The sequence below is a fragment of the Silurus aristotelis genome (genome assembly GCF_946808225.1).
Source record: "Silurus aristotelis genome assembly, chromosome: 21".
Lineage (NCBI taxonomy): Eukaryota > Metazoa > Chordata > Actinopteri > Siluriformes > Siluridae > Silurus > Silurus aristotelis.
In genome coordinates this window covers 11,866,215-11,880,545 of record NC_139594.1, presented here as the reverse complement: position 1 = coordinate 11,880,545, position 14,331 = coordinate 11,866,215, and the positions used below count along the sequence as shown (strand labels likewise).

The following is a 14,331-nucleotide window of genomic DNA, read 5'->3' as shown; positions in this document are numbered from 1 at the left end:
GTTCAAATTAGTAACCAATTTTCTTTTCACTTTTTCAGTTTTTATATAAAAAAATGGGAATTTTATTTTTGTTTTGCAACCAAAAAATAAGAATTTCATGTCCCCACAAGGTCAAAACTGTCGGATACTCCTAACCATGTTAGGAATGTAACCACCTCTCCCTCTCCCTCTCTTTCCCTCACACACACACACACACACACACACACACACACACACACACACACACACACACACACACACACACACACACACACACCACAATATGCTGCTAATGGAGTCATATCACCTCTATATAAACATGTCTATACATACAGAACAGCATACAAATTCAAACCCCTATTTGCAAACCTTCTTCCAATTGTATTTCCAGCCCCTGGACATTAGTAATGTGTCATTAATGACTGAGTCAAGTTGAACTAGCTCTTTGAAGTGGACACAATATATGCAGAGCAATAATATGTGTCTTTCTTTAAAAGAATGGTCAGTGTTCTGTATTTGTAATATAAATACTTTGAGATAACACAGTGAGACATGCTCATAATAGTAATGCCGGAATTTTACACACAGGTAAAAGTTTTATCACACAGCACAATGCCACAGATGTTGCAAGTTTTGAGTGAGTGTGTAATTGGAATGTCCACCAGAGCATGAATTGAATGTTAATTTCTCTACCATAATTCTCCAAAGGCGTTTCAGAGAATTTGACAGTACATTCAACCAGCCTCACAACCGCAGACCACGTGTAACCACCGCAGCCCAGGACCTCCACATCCAGCATCTTCACCTCCAAGATTGTCTGAGACCCGCCACCCGGACAGCTGCTGCAACAGCTTCGGTTTTGGATAAGCAAAGAATTTCTGCTCAAACTGTCAGATACTGTCTCAGTGAAGCTCATCTGCATGCTCATCTTCCTTATCGGGGTCTCGACCTGACTACAGTTCGTCGTCGTAACCAACTTGAGTGGACAAAATGCTCATACTCGATGGTGTCTGGCACTTTGGAGATGTGCTCTCTTCATGGATGAATCCCGGTTTTCACTATACAGGGCAGATGGCAGACAGCGTGGATGGCGTCGTGTGGGTGAGCAGTTTGCTGATGTCAACGTTGTGGAACGAGTGGCCCATGGTGGTGCTCGGGTTATGGTATGGGCAAGCGTATGTTATAAACAACAAACACAGGTGCATTTTATTGATGGCATTTTGAATGCACAGAGATACAGTGATGACATCCTGAGGCCTATTGTTGTGCCATTCATCCACGACTATCACTTCACGTTGCAGCATGATAATGCACGGCCCCATGTTGCAAGGATCTGTACACAATTCCTGGAAGCTGAAAACATCCCAGTTCTTGTATGGCCAGCATACTCACCGGACATGTCATCCAATGAGCATGTTTGGGATGCTCTGGTTCAGCGTATACGACAGCTTTTTCCAGTTCCTGCCAATATTCAGAAATTTCGCACAGCCATTGAAGAGGAGTGGACCAACATTTCACAGGCCACAATCAACAACCTGATCAACTCTATACGAAGGAGATGTGTTGCACTGCATGTGGCAAATGGTGGTCACACCAGATACTGACTGGTTTTCGGACTGGAGCCCCAGTTCAAAGGGAGATTGACAGTCATGTTTAGCTTCTTCCATTTTCTAATGATTGCTCCAACAGTGGACCTTTTTTCACCAAGCTGCTTGGCAAATTCCCCGTAGCCCTTTCCAGCCTTGTGGAGGTGAACAATTTTGTCTCTAGTGTCTTTGGACAGCTCTTTGGTCTTGGCCATGTTAGTAGTTGGATTCTTACTAATTGTATGGGGTGGACAGGTGTCTTTATGCAGCTAACGACCTCAAACAGGTGCATCTAATTTAGGATAATAAATGTAGTGGAGGTGGACATTTTAAAGGCAGACTAACAGGTCTTTGAGGGTCAGAATTCTAGCTGATAGACAGGTGTTCAAATACTTATTTGCAGCTGTATCATACAAATAAATAGTTTAAAAATAATATTTTGTCATATCTGGATTTTTCTTTTTAGATTAAGTCTCTCACAGTGAACATGCACCTACGATGACAATTTCAGACCCCTCCATGATTTCTAAGTGGGAGAACTTGAAAAATAGCAGGGTGTTCAAATACTTATTTTCCTCACTGTATATGGTTGTGGTGGAAGGGACTGAAAATGAATATAAATGAAAATCCCTGCCCCAGTAAAAGTGGAGCTAGTTAAAAGAGAAGTGAGTTGACAGGCAAAAGGATTAGCTTCTGAATCATTTATTCTAGTTGGGGAAACACACACATTTGGTGAATATTTAAATCCTTTGAAGTACTGAACACTGGTTCAGACTGAGGATATGGGAAGATCTGTAATGTTGATTGAGCCCAAAGAATTTACATCTATGATTTTATCACCTAAACTAACTCTTGACTTTAAATACTCTCATCTCACATGGGCAGAGTGATGTGAATACATTGTTTGAGTAGAGAAACCTTCTGCAACCAAAGTGCATAAATATCAGCTCAATACCGAATTATTAATTCAGTAACCTATGACTCACACCTAGTCTGGCACTGAACATTTAGCTGTAAATTGATTCTCATTCTTGACTGCATGTTCCTTAATATATACTCTATACAAGCTATTAGAATAATTTTCAAGAATATTTTTTCCACGTTGCTGTGTTGAAAAAGCAGCAACACTAAAGAGCAAATAAACAGTTTATTAAAGATACTGCTGTACATCCAGCTGACCCTACTTCAACTCGTCCCATCCACAGTAATTAAAACCATCTAATTACACTCTTTCAAAAAATGAAATTAATATGTAGCTCCTTCTGCTCACAAAGTTGCCATTGATCAGCATGCTTTCATGGAGAAAATCACTATCATTATTCATGACATTACATGACCTCTAAACATGGAGGCGGAAGTGTGCTACTAAACGTTCAATTTAATGTTGATACTGACAAAGTAGTAAAAGTGTAATTAGCTAGGTTGGCTGATGTGTTTAATACATGTGGCTGATGTGTTTAACAACAACTACAATGCAGTGTTACTTTGAGATAAATTTGAATTTTATTTTGGAAGCATTTGCTAACATTCAGTCATTTGCAAGATTATAATGAAATAAAAATTTACAATTTGGTCAAAAGGTCTGTGACCAAGCATGTGTGTCATGACCAAACGTCTATATCTGTATCTGGAGTATCTGCATCATAGTAACATCTAAAACTGCTGCAAACAAATTTAACATTGACTCCAGGTGTAAACAATATACAGTAACATCATTTCATGTAGTATACCGATAAGATTTTAGGATTGAAATGTAACCTTTACATAATTTTAAAAAAGGGTACAATGTACAGTACAATTTACAGTAAAAACTTCAAGTGCAAAGACAAGGGCCTGAGGTGTTGAAGGGAAATTTAAGAATGAATATTATCAGCAATGTGGTACGAGAGGATTAATTGTAGGGAAATATAAACAAAATCTTCCTAGTGCAATTTTTATATTTATTGTGCTCTCTTATGTCATTTATTTAGAATAGTTCAACAAGTTTACATCATTGTGACTAGGTGTGGTGGTGTCAGACTGCTCAATGCTTGCTGTCCTCTGAGAGTGCTAAAGGATCTGGTGTTTTGTTCTCTTCTGCTAGCTTCTGCCTAGCCTGGAGCTCCTTCACCTCTGCCAAAATCTCCCTTGCTTCCTCCCAAGAGGAGATTGCTTCCTGTAGCAACCGTTCCGTCGCTGCCCTTTTGCTCTCCCAGTCCAGCAACTCAGTGAATGTGTTTGTGTCCTTCATTCCTTTAAAATGGGGCGAACTCAAAAGCCACAAACTGGGCGACTCAACCGTTTTTGAATTGGGTGAACTGTTGCCAGGAGAAATGGGTGACTCTGAACCCTTGATATGGGTCAGATCAAAGCATTTCATACTAGGTGAGCAGGAAACCTTTGAATTGGGTGAATCAACACTCTTTGAACGGAACTGGTCCTTGTAGTGAGGTGACTTTGAGGATTTTGAATGAGGGGAATCCTTTCCTTTGACATGAGGTGATTCCTTTGTCCTAGCGTTAGGTGAATCCTTGGTCTTAATTCGGGAGGGAGAGTCTGTTCTTTTCCCTTGAGATGAGCTGTGGGAGCTAGAACTCTTAGACTGGGGGGAACCAGAGCCCTTTAAATGGCACAACCTTGGGGAGTCTATGCCCCTTAGATGGGGGTAGCAACCTATCCGTCCTCTTTGGGGCTCTTGCCCCTGGATTTCTGCCAATAGTTCTTGGGTCCTCTGTAGTTGCTGGGTGATAATGTCATGAAGGTGACTTGAGAGACTCATAGAGTTGTCCAGTGAGCCATTGTGAATTCTTTCCAGGGCTACAGGATTCTTCCCTTGCTGAGGACTTTGAGATTGGTTTTTGTTGCTCCAGGAAAGTTCACTCTCACGGGGAAGGCTGCTGGTCTTAACCCTGCCCTCCTCTGAGGTATCTCGCGGTCTTGAGACATCAGTGCCAGCACGTCTTCGTGCAGGGGCCAACAGGTCAAGGTTTCCCCGATGGTCCTTTACCCACACAGCATGATCATGTTCCATGCCAGCGTCTTCCTCATGCACAAGATCAAGAGTCAGCATCCCATCTGATGAGGTTGAGGCCTGTGGATGAATCGTCAATCATCCTCACAATTACTAAATAAATATAATAATAATTAAAGGACAAGAAGGTGTTTAAACTTGGTTTAAATACCCTATTTCCTTATATATTGGTTTGTACACTAATAAATAAATTTGTAGCCAAATGTCTTAAACAAAGGGCTCAACAATGATCGCTCTGATTAAATGACTTCTGACTGAGGTCAAATCATTGCTAAAAAAGCCACCTACCACAGCCATTAGATGACCCCGTGTTGGCAAGCGTCGCCCAAGTGGGATCTTGGCACGGTCACGTGTTGGGTGAGACAACAAGCTGTCCTCCTCAATCGTAACCTAAGGAAAAACAAATAAAATAAAAATAAAAGAAATGTAAATAAAGCAGTAAAGAATCTAACGCCAAAAAGTTTGTTATTTATTTTAACAGGTATAATTATTTAACTTTTAGGTTAAATATTTGCAAAACATAACACATCATTCAGTTGGCTAAATTCGGTTCTGAGTGCTAATTAATTGTACATGTTTTTTCTGTAGGTGGCATAGCAAGCTCACATACTCTGAGCTTCAGACAGGAGTTGATTAATTCACAGATCGTACAAATTCACATATGGAGAACTTTCACATTTCACACTCTGACAGCAAGTTTAGCGTTACCATCACAGGGATTACACAGTTCACAGCGAACATTTAAGTGTCAGCAGGTTTTTCTTAACTTAAAGTATAACTCTAAGGAGTAATGGAGGACATTTTTTTGTCTAAAAATAGATTAAACATTTTGTTAACCTCTTTATTAATCTGACCTCATCTGATTTCTGCCTGTCAAAGAAACCATGTTTATTGTAGACTATGATTATGGTAATGAAGCTTAGCTAAAATGAATTTCAAGGAAACATCCATGGGGGCAGTAATGACAGTTTGTAATTATTTTTCATCAGCTGAAGTGCTTTGAATATTATTTTAAAAAGATTACAAACACAAAGCCATATATCCAATTCAGCAATAATGCAAAAAAAAAAAAAAATGGGGGGACTGGAAGTGTTAATTAATATGGTTAGATCCTGTAAAGAAAAGCAACAGAAGAGAAAAGGAAAGAAAAACAAAAGAGACACTGGAGTTAATGGGTGGAAGTGGGAGCATATGACCAACAAACAATTATGGGAACAAATATATAAAAATAAAAGAGCCAGAAACAAAGAACACCATAGGGATTTTTTTTAAAGGCCTGAAAGCTTACCTCATCCAGTATGCGGTTCTTGGCTCTTGTAATGGCTGTGTTCAGGACATTGATCCAAGACTCCTTTTCCTCTGGACTAACAGCCAAGAACACAAGATTGGAAGTCTGAGAAAAATACAATAAGAACTTTTATAAACTGTGTGGTTCTGGTGAAAAATATTACAATAAATATTAGTATTTTTAATAGCATTAGTGCTGAAGGAAGTACATCAGTTTAGAAATTTAATCTGTTTTAAATTAAAACACTTAGAAAATAAATAAAGATGGCAATACTAAGTCCATAAAATGTTCTCTTTAATCAGTACACACACACACACACACACACACACACACACACACACACACACACACACACACACACACACACACACACACACACACACACACACAGACACACCAAACCTTATTAAATCAGGTACATCATAATCAACTACAACAAACCTTCCCTTCAAATAATTCTGTGTAAGTATATAAAACAAACAAAAATAAATAATAATTTGCTATAATATTTTAATATAAAAAAAATCTAAATGATTCTACTACATTTTCAGAAATCACAAAAAATCCAAATATAGTATGCATTGTGTGAGGTTGCAAGGGCTAATTTTACATGCAGAGACTAGACAATAACTTGACTCAGAGCCAAGTGACTGATAATACACTGACAGATGCTGACATATTTCAGGATGAGGGATTGTTGTCATGACCGAGCAATACGGTGCAGTCAAAAACAGGAGCTGGACTACACTTCATTATGAATTCTGTCTTCTACTGAAAAAAATATGCTCTTGAGGCACTGAGAAATGTATGCCTCTGTCAACAGAAACATTAGATTTTAATTATCTGCCTGCAGGTGAAACATCTTCAGTTCCAGAGTATACGATTGTCTGTCTTGGTCAGTTGTAATTACCATAACGTCATTATTTTGGTGAATAAAAAATAAATAAGAAAGCAGTCTAGCAAAAGGACAGATATGCAGAACATGTATCTACCTTTTACCATTCAGAGTTCAATGTAACTTGATACTGTTGGAACACAAAGGAACCTTACACCTGGGATTTTCTAGCATCTCCTCGCTAATGGCCATTTTTTTCTTATGACATTGTTCATGTTCAGTGAGGACTTACACGAGCCCTTGGCTGCCGGCAGCGCAACAGAGTGAACTTGCTGTGGTTCTTCTTGCTGCGATTCTTGGCTTTGCGCACCTCCTCCGATCGCTCATATTCAGCCAGGTCAAACACTTCATGTGTCTTGCCATCATTCTTCATCTGCAAGAAGGTGGGGGGAAAGCATTCGCTGTGAGCACAAATAACCCACTCATCCACATAGAAGGGTACAAGTTGTTTCTCATGTGTCGATTAATTGACAGCCATCTGTGTTCTTTTCACATGGTGACTGTTTTACTGATAGTGGGGCACAGCAGGCCACATTGACTTCAGCCAGAGGGACAGGGATAATTACTGATCTCTGTTATCATTAAGCACATGCTGTGACAGTGAGGAAAGCTTGGAGCTTAGTCCTCATAAACACAAATATAAAACCAGACAAAATGGAAATAAGCCTCTGTTTCACAGTTTGTCTAGAGAACAAGAGTTTTTCAACATTTTAAAATGACAATGGAACCTCAACAATACAACATGATGAATGTGTGTGTGATGGGGTGACCATTATAACTGAGAGGATATGAAAGAATACCAAAGAGGCAAGATGTGTTTATGAAAACAAATAAACAGCGTGCACCATGTTAAGGAATATTTACATCACATTTACAGAGACAGATGTAACTTTTTGAATAATAAAATTACTGTTTTAATAATAATAACCTCAACATTTTAAATGCAGTAAATTGCATTATAAAACAATGTTTTCTGTATGTAATATTTAAGTGACTGTTACTTCATAATACATATTAATTTCTGAATTTCTTTTTTTGTTTTAAATTCAGTATATAACACAGCAGCTTGAGGGTAGACAGTGTGTTTCAGACAAAGACAAGTGCTGTTCCCAGTTGGTTTAGCTCTTCAAATTATTCTGCCTTTGAGATGGCTGTGATATGCCTCATTTAAACACAGGTCAGCCCTTATTAAAGCTGGCTAAGTGAAAAAAATTGATATATTTATTGCTTCTAAGCAAAGGGCCTGAACGCAATATCTCCTCTGGGAGACTACAATTCCCAGAGGGCCATGGCAAAGATCACATGGGTTCACTGCGAGACAGAGACAGAAGCAGGTGGAATAAGAGATAGCAAAATCACCTCTTTATGTCGGTTATATTGCGGTGACCTGAGGAAGATGCTAAACTGGCAGCTACAGTGTACAGACTCTGAATTCTGTATGGTTACTAAGCAATTCACCATAGCAACAGAAAGAAGCAACAAGGAATCAGTAAGCAGCTTTGGTCCAAAAGATCAAAGTGGTCAGAGTTGATGGACCATCACATTAGACAGCCTGCAGACTAAGTACACTATCTGTATAAAGACCTGAATCTTATACTTGATAAAATATACAAAGCAAGTAAACACTATCATTAAAAACTAGACACAAATCTACATGGTTTTCTATTATCTGTCCCCAATACTATTCACATGACCCAATTCCTACTATTTAACTGGGTTCACATGGTTAAAATGTAAGGGTACACAGTCACAGAGAATTTAGGGAGTAATGATTTTTTAGAGCAACATTTCCCTGGAGGAAGACACCAGGGTTCTTTCTATCACATCAATATTTCACTCCCATGTTGTTAGGCCAGAATGTTTCAGACAGGGGACCATCCTGATCCCAGGATTAACCACCTCTAAAAATAACCTGCTAACCAACCAACCTCAGGACGAAAGTGGGAACTGCAAATAAGAACAAAAGCAATAGACAAAGCAGACAGCAGACACATTCTTAATTGTCATGTTATGGCTTTGCTCTGCATGGGGTTTATAACATGTCTGGATCGTTATTAGATTAGAAAGAAAGAATAAAAAAATGTTAAGTGAAATTTTTTTCTTTTTTTTTTTTTTTTTAAGTAATTGAGAAACACTATATACTGTTTCCATATGTGAAAATGATAATAATAATAATAATTATTATTATTATTATTATTATTATTATTGTTATAATTGAATACCATGCCATTTCTCTGTAAAGGGTTAAGGGGCAATGAAGCAATGTACTGGGACATATTAATGGAGGCTTTAATCTCACTGCCCAAAAATCGGAATCAGGAGAGACAGCAGGCTCAACCATACATACAGAAAAACTACAGAAACTCTTGAATTACCTAACTAGTCTGTTGATTTGTATCCTATTGAAATTTAACATTTTAAATTATGAGCCCATCAGAGGAACCCATGCAACCTCTGGGGCCTGAAGACAGTACTTCAAGGGTTCTTTTCCCCCTCAATGTATAAAGGTTTCCTAAGTAGGCCTGCATTTAAAAATAAACCTTTCAAAGTTAATTGAATGGTACTTTATTTATTTATCACAATGATTTTGGAGCACAGGCCTGGAAACAAAGGCACAGGGTCTCAAGTGTGGCCAGTCTTTAAGTATTTATTTAAAACTCTTACAGAGCACAGCAGTGGGATTATGTACACACAGTCTATACTGAAAGCCTTCACAGGGGAGCAATAAAACAAGCCCCTATTAGTTTGGCTCAAATCTGTAGTCAACATAAAGTACCCTGCAATTGCATGTCCCAAGTCATTGTTTTATTAAATTTTTCTCTCTCTCTCTCTCTCTCTCTCTCTCTCTCTCTCTCTCTCTCTCTCTCTCTCTCTATCTATCTATTTATCTATATATATATATATATATATATATATATATATATATATATATATATATATATATATATATATATATATAAAATACATATAGATTGCATTTAAATAATACATTTCTAATCCCAAACAACTGCTACTTTTAAAGAAATAAATAAATTAGTGTGTAACGTGAACGTAAAAGTCATGATTCACTGTATGAGTAATTCCACTGCTACATCAATGGCTACACTGGATAACATTTTTTTTCTACAAATAATGTCTCCTGCATAAATGACACACTACAGCTGTTGTTGTGTGATACACATTTCTACTCAAAGCATTTGGAAATGCTAGATCTGACATAATTTATGATTCTGACACTTGTCTAGTCAGCAATGAGATTACGACAACTTTAAACATAATTTATTTACGTATTTATGTATCCAGCCCACCCTGGCAACTCATGAATTGTCCTCTCCTGTCCTCTGCTTCTCCTCTGAGCCAGGGGCAGTGTAATCCGTGCCTCAATAGGCTTCTATTAAGGATTGATCCCATTTTTGAAAACAATGTGAAAAAAGAATGGCATTTTCCAAACTGTCAAATTGGATAATTAGTATTTCAACAAAATGTTTATTGTAAGAGGTGAAAGAATATAGAAGGTTAATAGAAGATTAACACTTGGTAAATAGCTGAGACAAATGGTGAGACAAATGGTGCAGCTCTGTTGTACAACTCATATGCAAAAAACAAATGAAGCAAGAATACTAGGTTCCTGTTATCAAAGGTAGATGGTATGTAACATTTCCCTCTATGCCTATTAATCAGAATATACATCATATAGTTACTTGCACTGGAATCATGTTGGCAACACAAGCCTGTAGCAGATAGTGTAACTTGTAGTGTATTCTGACACTCAGTCAAAAGATCCAGAACCCTGTATATTTCACCCACAGGCACCGAGACAGCCAGAACCAGCAGCATGATGCAACCCAGAGACACTCTCTGCTGCTGCAAAAATGAGCAATGGGTGCTTGAGTGCTGAGATGGTACTAATGGAAGGTAATATAGGGCTTAAACACAATTTATGCCACTGTCAGGCAGGCACATTATAATAATTTGACTTTTAAGAGGTTTTCATGTAAACAATGGTATATAGGAGATGAAAGAGATATAAATAACACCTGCATTAGTGCTCATATCATTTTACCACAGCGATATATACCACTATTCAAATCTGCCACACAAACCAACCTAAGAGCTTTCTATGTCTAACAATAAAAAGCAAAAGCTATTGCTTTGCCTAAGCCTTGAAACAATACTCAGTCTGTGTTTGGCAAGTTCAATTTAAGTAGGCCTAATAATAAATAAATAAAATAAAGATTATTAGATCACACAAAGCAGCTTCTCATCACATAGTGCACATCCTGTGCACATGCTTTAAGAGTGAAAATCCCAATCGGCAAACTGCCACAGCAGCTCCCTTAAAAATATAAATAGCTTTTTCTCACTTCATTAGTTTTTTTTTTTATTATTACCTAATAATGATATGAGCAATGATAACACCATAGGTTTAGTGCAATTTGACTCAAATGAAGCAAACCATTTCCTCTAGCACTTACTGCACAGAAATGACTAGCTGCAGAATTTTAATTATGGGCTCATTAGTATTTTGTTAACCATCCATTCATGGAGACATTGGAAATGAAGAGAGCATTTGCAGATGGATAAGAGCTCAGTGTTTTGCAAATGTGTAAAGTGTGCAAGTGTGTATGGCCTTGGCTATGCATTCAGAGCTTCGGGGATCCTTCGGCATAAAAAGGGGTGCAGCTGTGTCTTTCATCTCCTAAAGCGAGTCCTCCCAATTGTACCTAATCCAAAACGCTGCAGCTGAACTTGTAAGGACTAGGCCACGCAGAAACATTTTAAAATGCAACTGCAGTTATCATAAGAATAAAGGCATGGTCCAGACTGAAAAGACTGTAAAGAGCCTTCTTATATTGAAACAACCCAACAGGCTTTCACAAAGTGACAGAGCTGCAAAATTAGTCACACCTTAGGCGGTGATATAGCTGCTGTGCTTCTCATTTGCATCATCTTAGTAATACTTTTTTTATAAAGGACATGTCTGTAATATATTATAATATTACAATATAATGTGTTCAAATCTTTCATATCTTTAAAAAATGTGTTACAAACATAAAACATAATGCATTATAAATGATCTGCAAGAGTCTGCAACACTTTAAAAGGCAAGAGAAAAAAGTTTATTTATTATTTAATGTTGCTTTTTTTCTATATCTAAAATATCTGTATCTATAAATAACAAAACTAAATTTTTTTGTTTTTGTTTTTTTCATAACTATAACTATAATGTTTACTATATCCTATATAACTATTACGTGTTTGCATTTGTCGTTGGAGCAGTCTCTGGTACAAGAATTTTCTTCGGGATTAATAAAGTTATATCTTATCTTATCTTATCTTATCTTATCTTATATAAATCATAATTATTATAAATGTGTGTCTACATTTAAATACAGGATGCAAGAGGTTTTACAATAGTAAAGTGTTATGTACAATATTTTCATAGAAATTACAGAATAAGAGGAATAATTGTATAATTAGTCGGAACTTTAAGCAGCCAAATAACCAGTAATTTTTCAGTCAATCTTCAGTCATCACTGAGGAGGGTGGAGATGCGTCCTATCCTGCAAGCACTAGGCAGGAATAGATTCGGAATGGGGGCAATTTAAAATAACAGATTTACCTTCCGGCATATTTTTTAAAAGTGGGAGCACACCGGAGAACTAACAGGAAACCCAATTGGATTGCATATACAGAAACTTATAGACATAGACAGTAACCTGAGCTCCTGACTGTATCAGGGTCTCTGGGAGCTGGGAGCGGCAACACGACTCACTGCACCACTGTGCAAAAACAAAATCATAATTACCATACCGTGTTCCAAAACCTTTTACTGCACCTACCAAATTCTGGTAGATGGCCAGTTCTTGGGGCAGATACATTTCAAGTGCAAATAAATCAACACAATCCTCTAGGAAAGAATGGTGAGCCTAACTACGTAGGGCCCCCAGGCATAAGGGGCTCAAAAAGTGGGAAAAGGGGAGAATAGGGATTTGCTATGCATTTGCATAGTCCACTTATTTATTGTGTATATTCATTGTGACTCACCTCTTTTTCAAAAATATACAGATGGTCAGCCTTGAGCATCACAAAGCGATTTTTCCAGATTTCTCTGAAAATGCCTTTACCGCAGAACTTGCGGATCCAGCCCACTTTGTCTGGCTGTGTGGACGGAGGTGCAGCATCCTGAACACCCTTTTAGAAAGAGAGAGAGAGAAAAAAGGAGAAAGAGAGAGAGAGAGAGTGAGCGAGAGAGAGAAAGAGAGAGAGAGAGAGAGAGAGAGAGAGAGAGAGAGAGAGAGAGAGAGAGAGAGAGAGAGAGAGAGAGAGAGGAAAGTAAAGCTGGACTTGTATTAAATAACAAAAGAATTAGAGCGTCTGGGAAAACTCTTACACAAAGACTTTACCCAACCCACATACACAACTGTAGCTTGTGGTGCTGCTATAAACCTTATACAGAGGAACACTGCTTTAAATGGACTTTAAGGGCGTGTTCAATTAAATTAATTAGGGAAAACCACAAAATATATATAAACTTTATCTGCTTTACAAATATGGATAAAGCATAGATAAAAAGATGTTATGCTGTATGTTAGATGGGGCAAGACAAAGGGGTAAACCCCATTGATATCGTCTACACTGATTTACATGTTTTAGCAAGAACCTAGATTTAATATACACATAACATCTGAATATCGAAATGTGGCCAAATTGCAGAAGAGACTAAAGCAGTAGGCTGCAGGTAACATAACAGAGTAAATTTGTTTCAAATCTCACCCTTTTGACGAGATGGCTCTTCTTCATAATGAAGGCGAACTGGACTTTATTTCCTGAACTGATCCCGCAGCAGTGCTGTGTGTTGTATTGTTCCTATGATCCTATGACTTTCTCGGTGTGCATTCGGAAACCAGGAGCATTATAACGTCAATACTCGCCGTCGTGAGCCGCTTGGTCTCTTTAGACTGTTTGCTCGGCTCGTATGGTGGAGGTTTACAAATCGCGGGCATGCACACTCTCTCCATTGGCTTTTGGGTGGCTCCCTGAGAGATGCTGCGAGTCCTTGTGAATCGCATTATCTGCATTAGTCTGAGTTTATACAGGAGCCAAACTGCTCCCCCTACTGACGACAAAGGGCTAGTGCTGGAGCCTCACACATTTACTGTAGCTAATTAACTGCACTTTATTAGGATTAATGGTGAGTGGTTATGTCACTTAACACCCAACACCTATTAACACTTTTGCAATATTTATAGAAAAAAAAAATAGAAACGTGTTAATAAAGTATATCACACTGTACATATGCAAAGAGGAATGATAAGTAATGGTGACACAAGAAAATAAAATAACATAAAACTCATATGTGATTCAGATTGGAAACAGCCTGGGTTCATGACCTTACATTAAATACTGTATTATATTAAAGTGCCTATTGGATTTTCCATATCAGTGAGCGATCATGTGTTTCATACAAATTAAAGTAATCACTAAAGCTTATTGGTGGCTGAGAAAGTTTAATAGTCAATAGAATAACGATGTAGAACTATAGAAAAACCATGTTAAGACCATGGCATAA

At 37.8% G+C, this 14,331-nt stretch overlaps 1 protein-coding gene across 1 annotated transcript; it reads right to left on the bottom strand.

The window, feature by feature from the left end:
• Positions 1–3,049: 3,049 nt before the first annotated feature.
• On the bottom strand, positions 3,050–13,840 carry plekho1a (pleckstrin homology domain containing, family O member 1a). Its single transcript, XM_083523294.1, has 6 exons — positions 13,536–13,840; positions 12,807–12,953; positions 6,991–7,131; positions 5,864–5,968; positions 4,864–4,965; positions 3,050–4,635 (listed from the first exon to the last, which is right to left on the bottom strand). The coding sequence occupies exons 1-6, from the start codon at positions 13,560–13,562 to the stop codon at positions 3,589–3,591; spliced, it is 1,569 nt and encodes a 522-aa protein (XP_083379420.1). The 5' UTR covers positions 13,563–13,840; the 3' UTR covers positions 3,050–3,588.
• Positions 13,841–14,331: the final 491 nt, after the last annotated feature.

What these genes read in the sequence shown, in the direction of transcription:
- plekho1a (XM_083523294.1), bottom strand. Translation starts at nt 13,562, where the DNA reads ATGAAGAAGAGCCATCTCGTCAAAAGG. An exon ending in AGAGCCATCTCGTCAAAAGG is followed by an intron (nt 12,954 to 13,535) that starts GTGAGATTTGAA and finishes TCTTTCTAAAAG; the next exon opens with GGTGTTCAGGATGCTGCACC. An exon ending in TGTATATTTTTGAAAAAGAG is followed by an intron (nt 7,132 to 12,806) that starts GTGAGTCACAAT and finishes ACCTTCTTGCAG; the next exon opens with ATGAAGAATGATGGCAAGAC.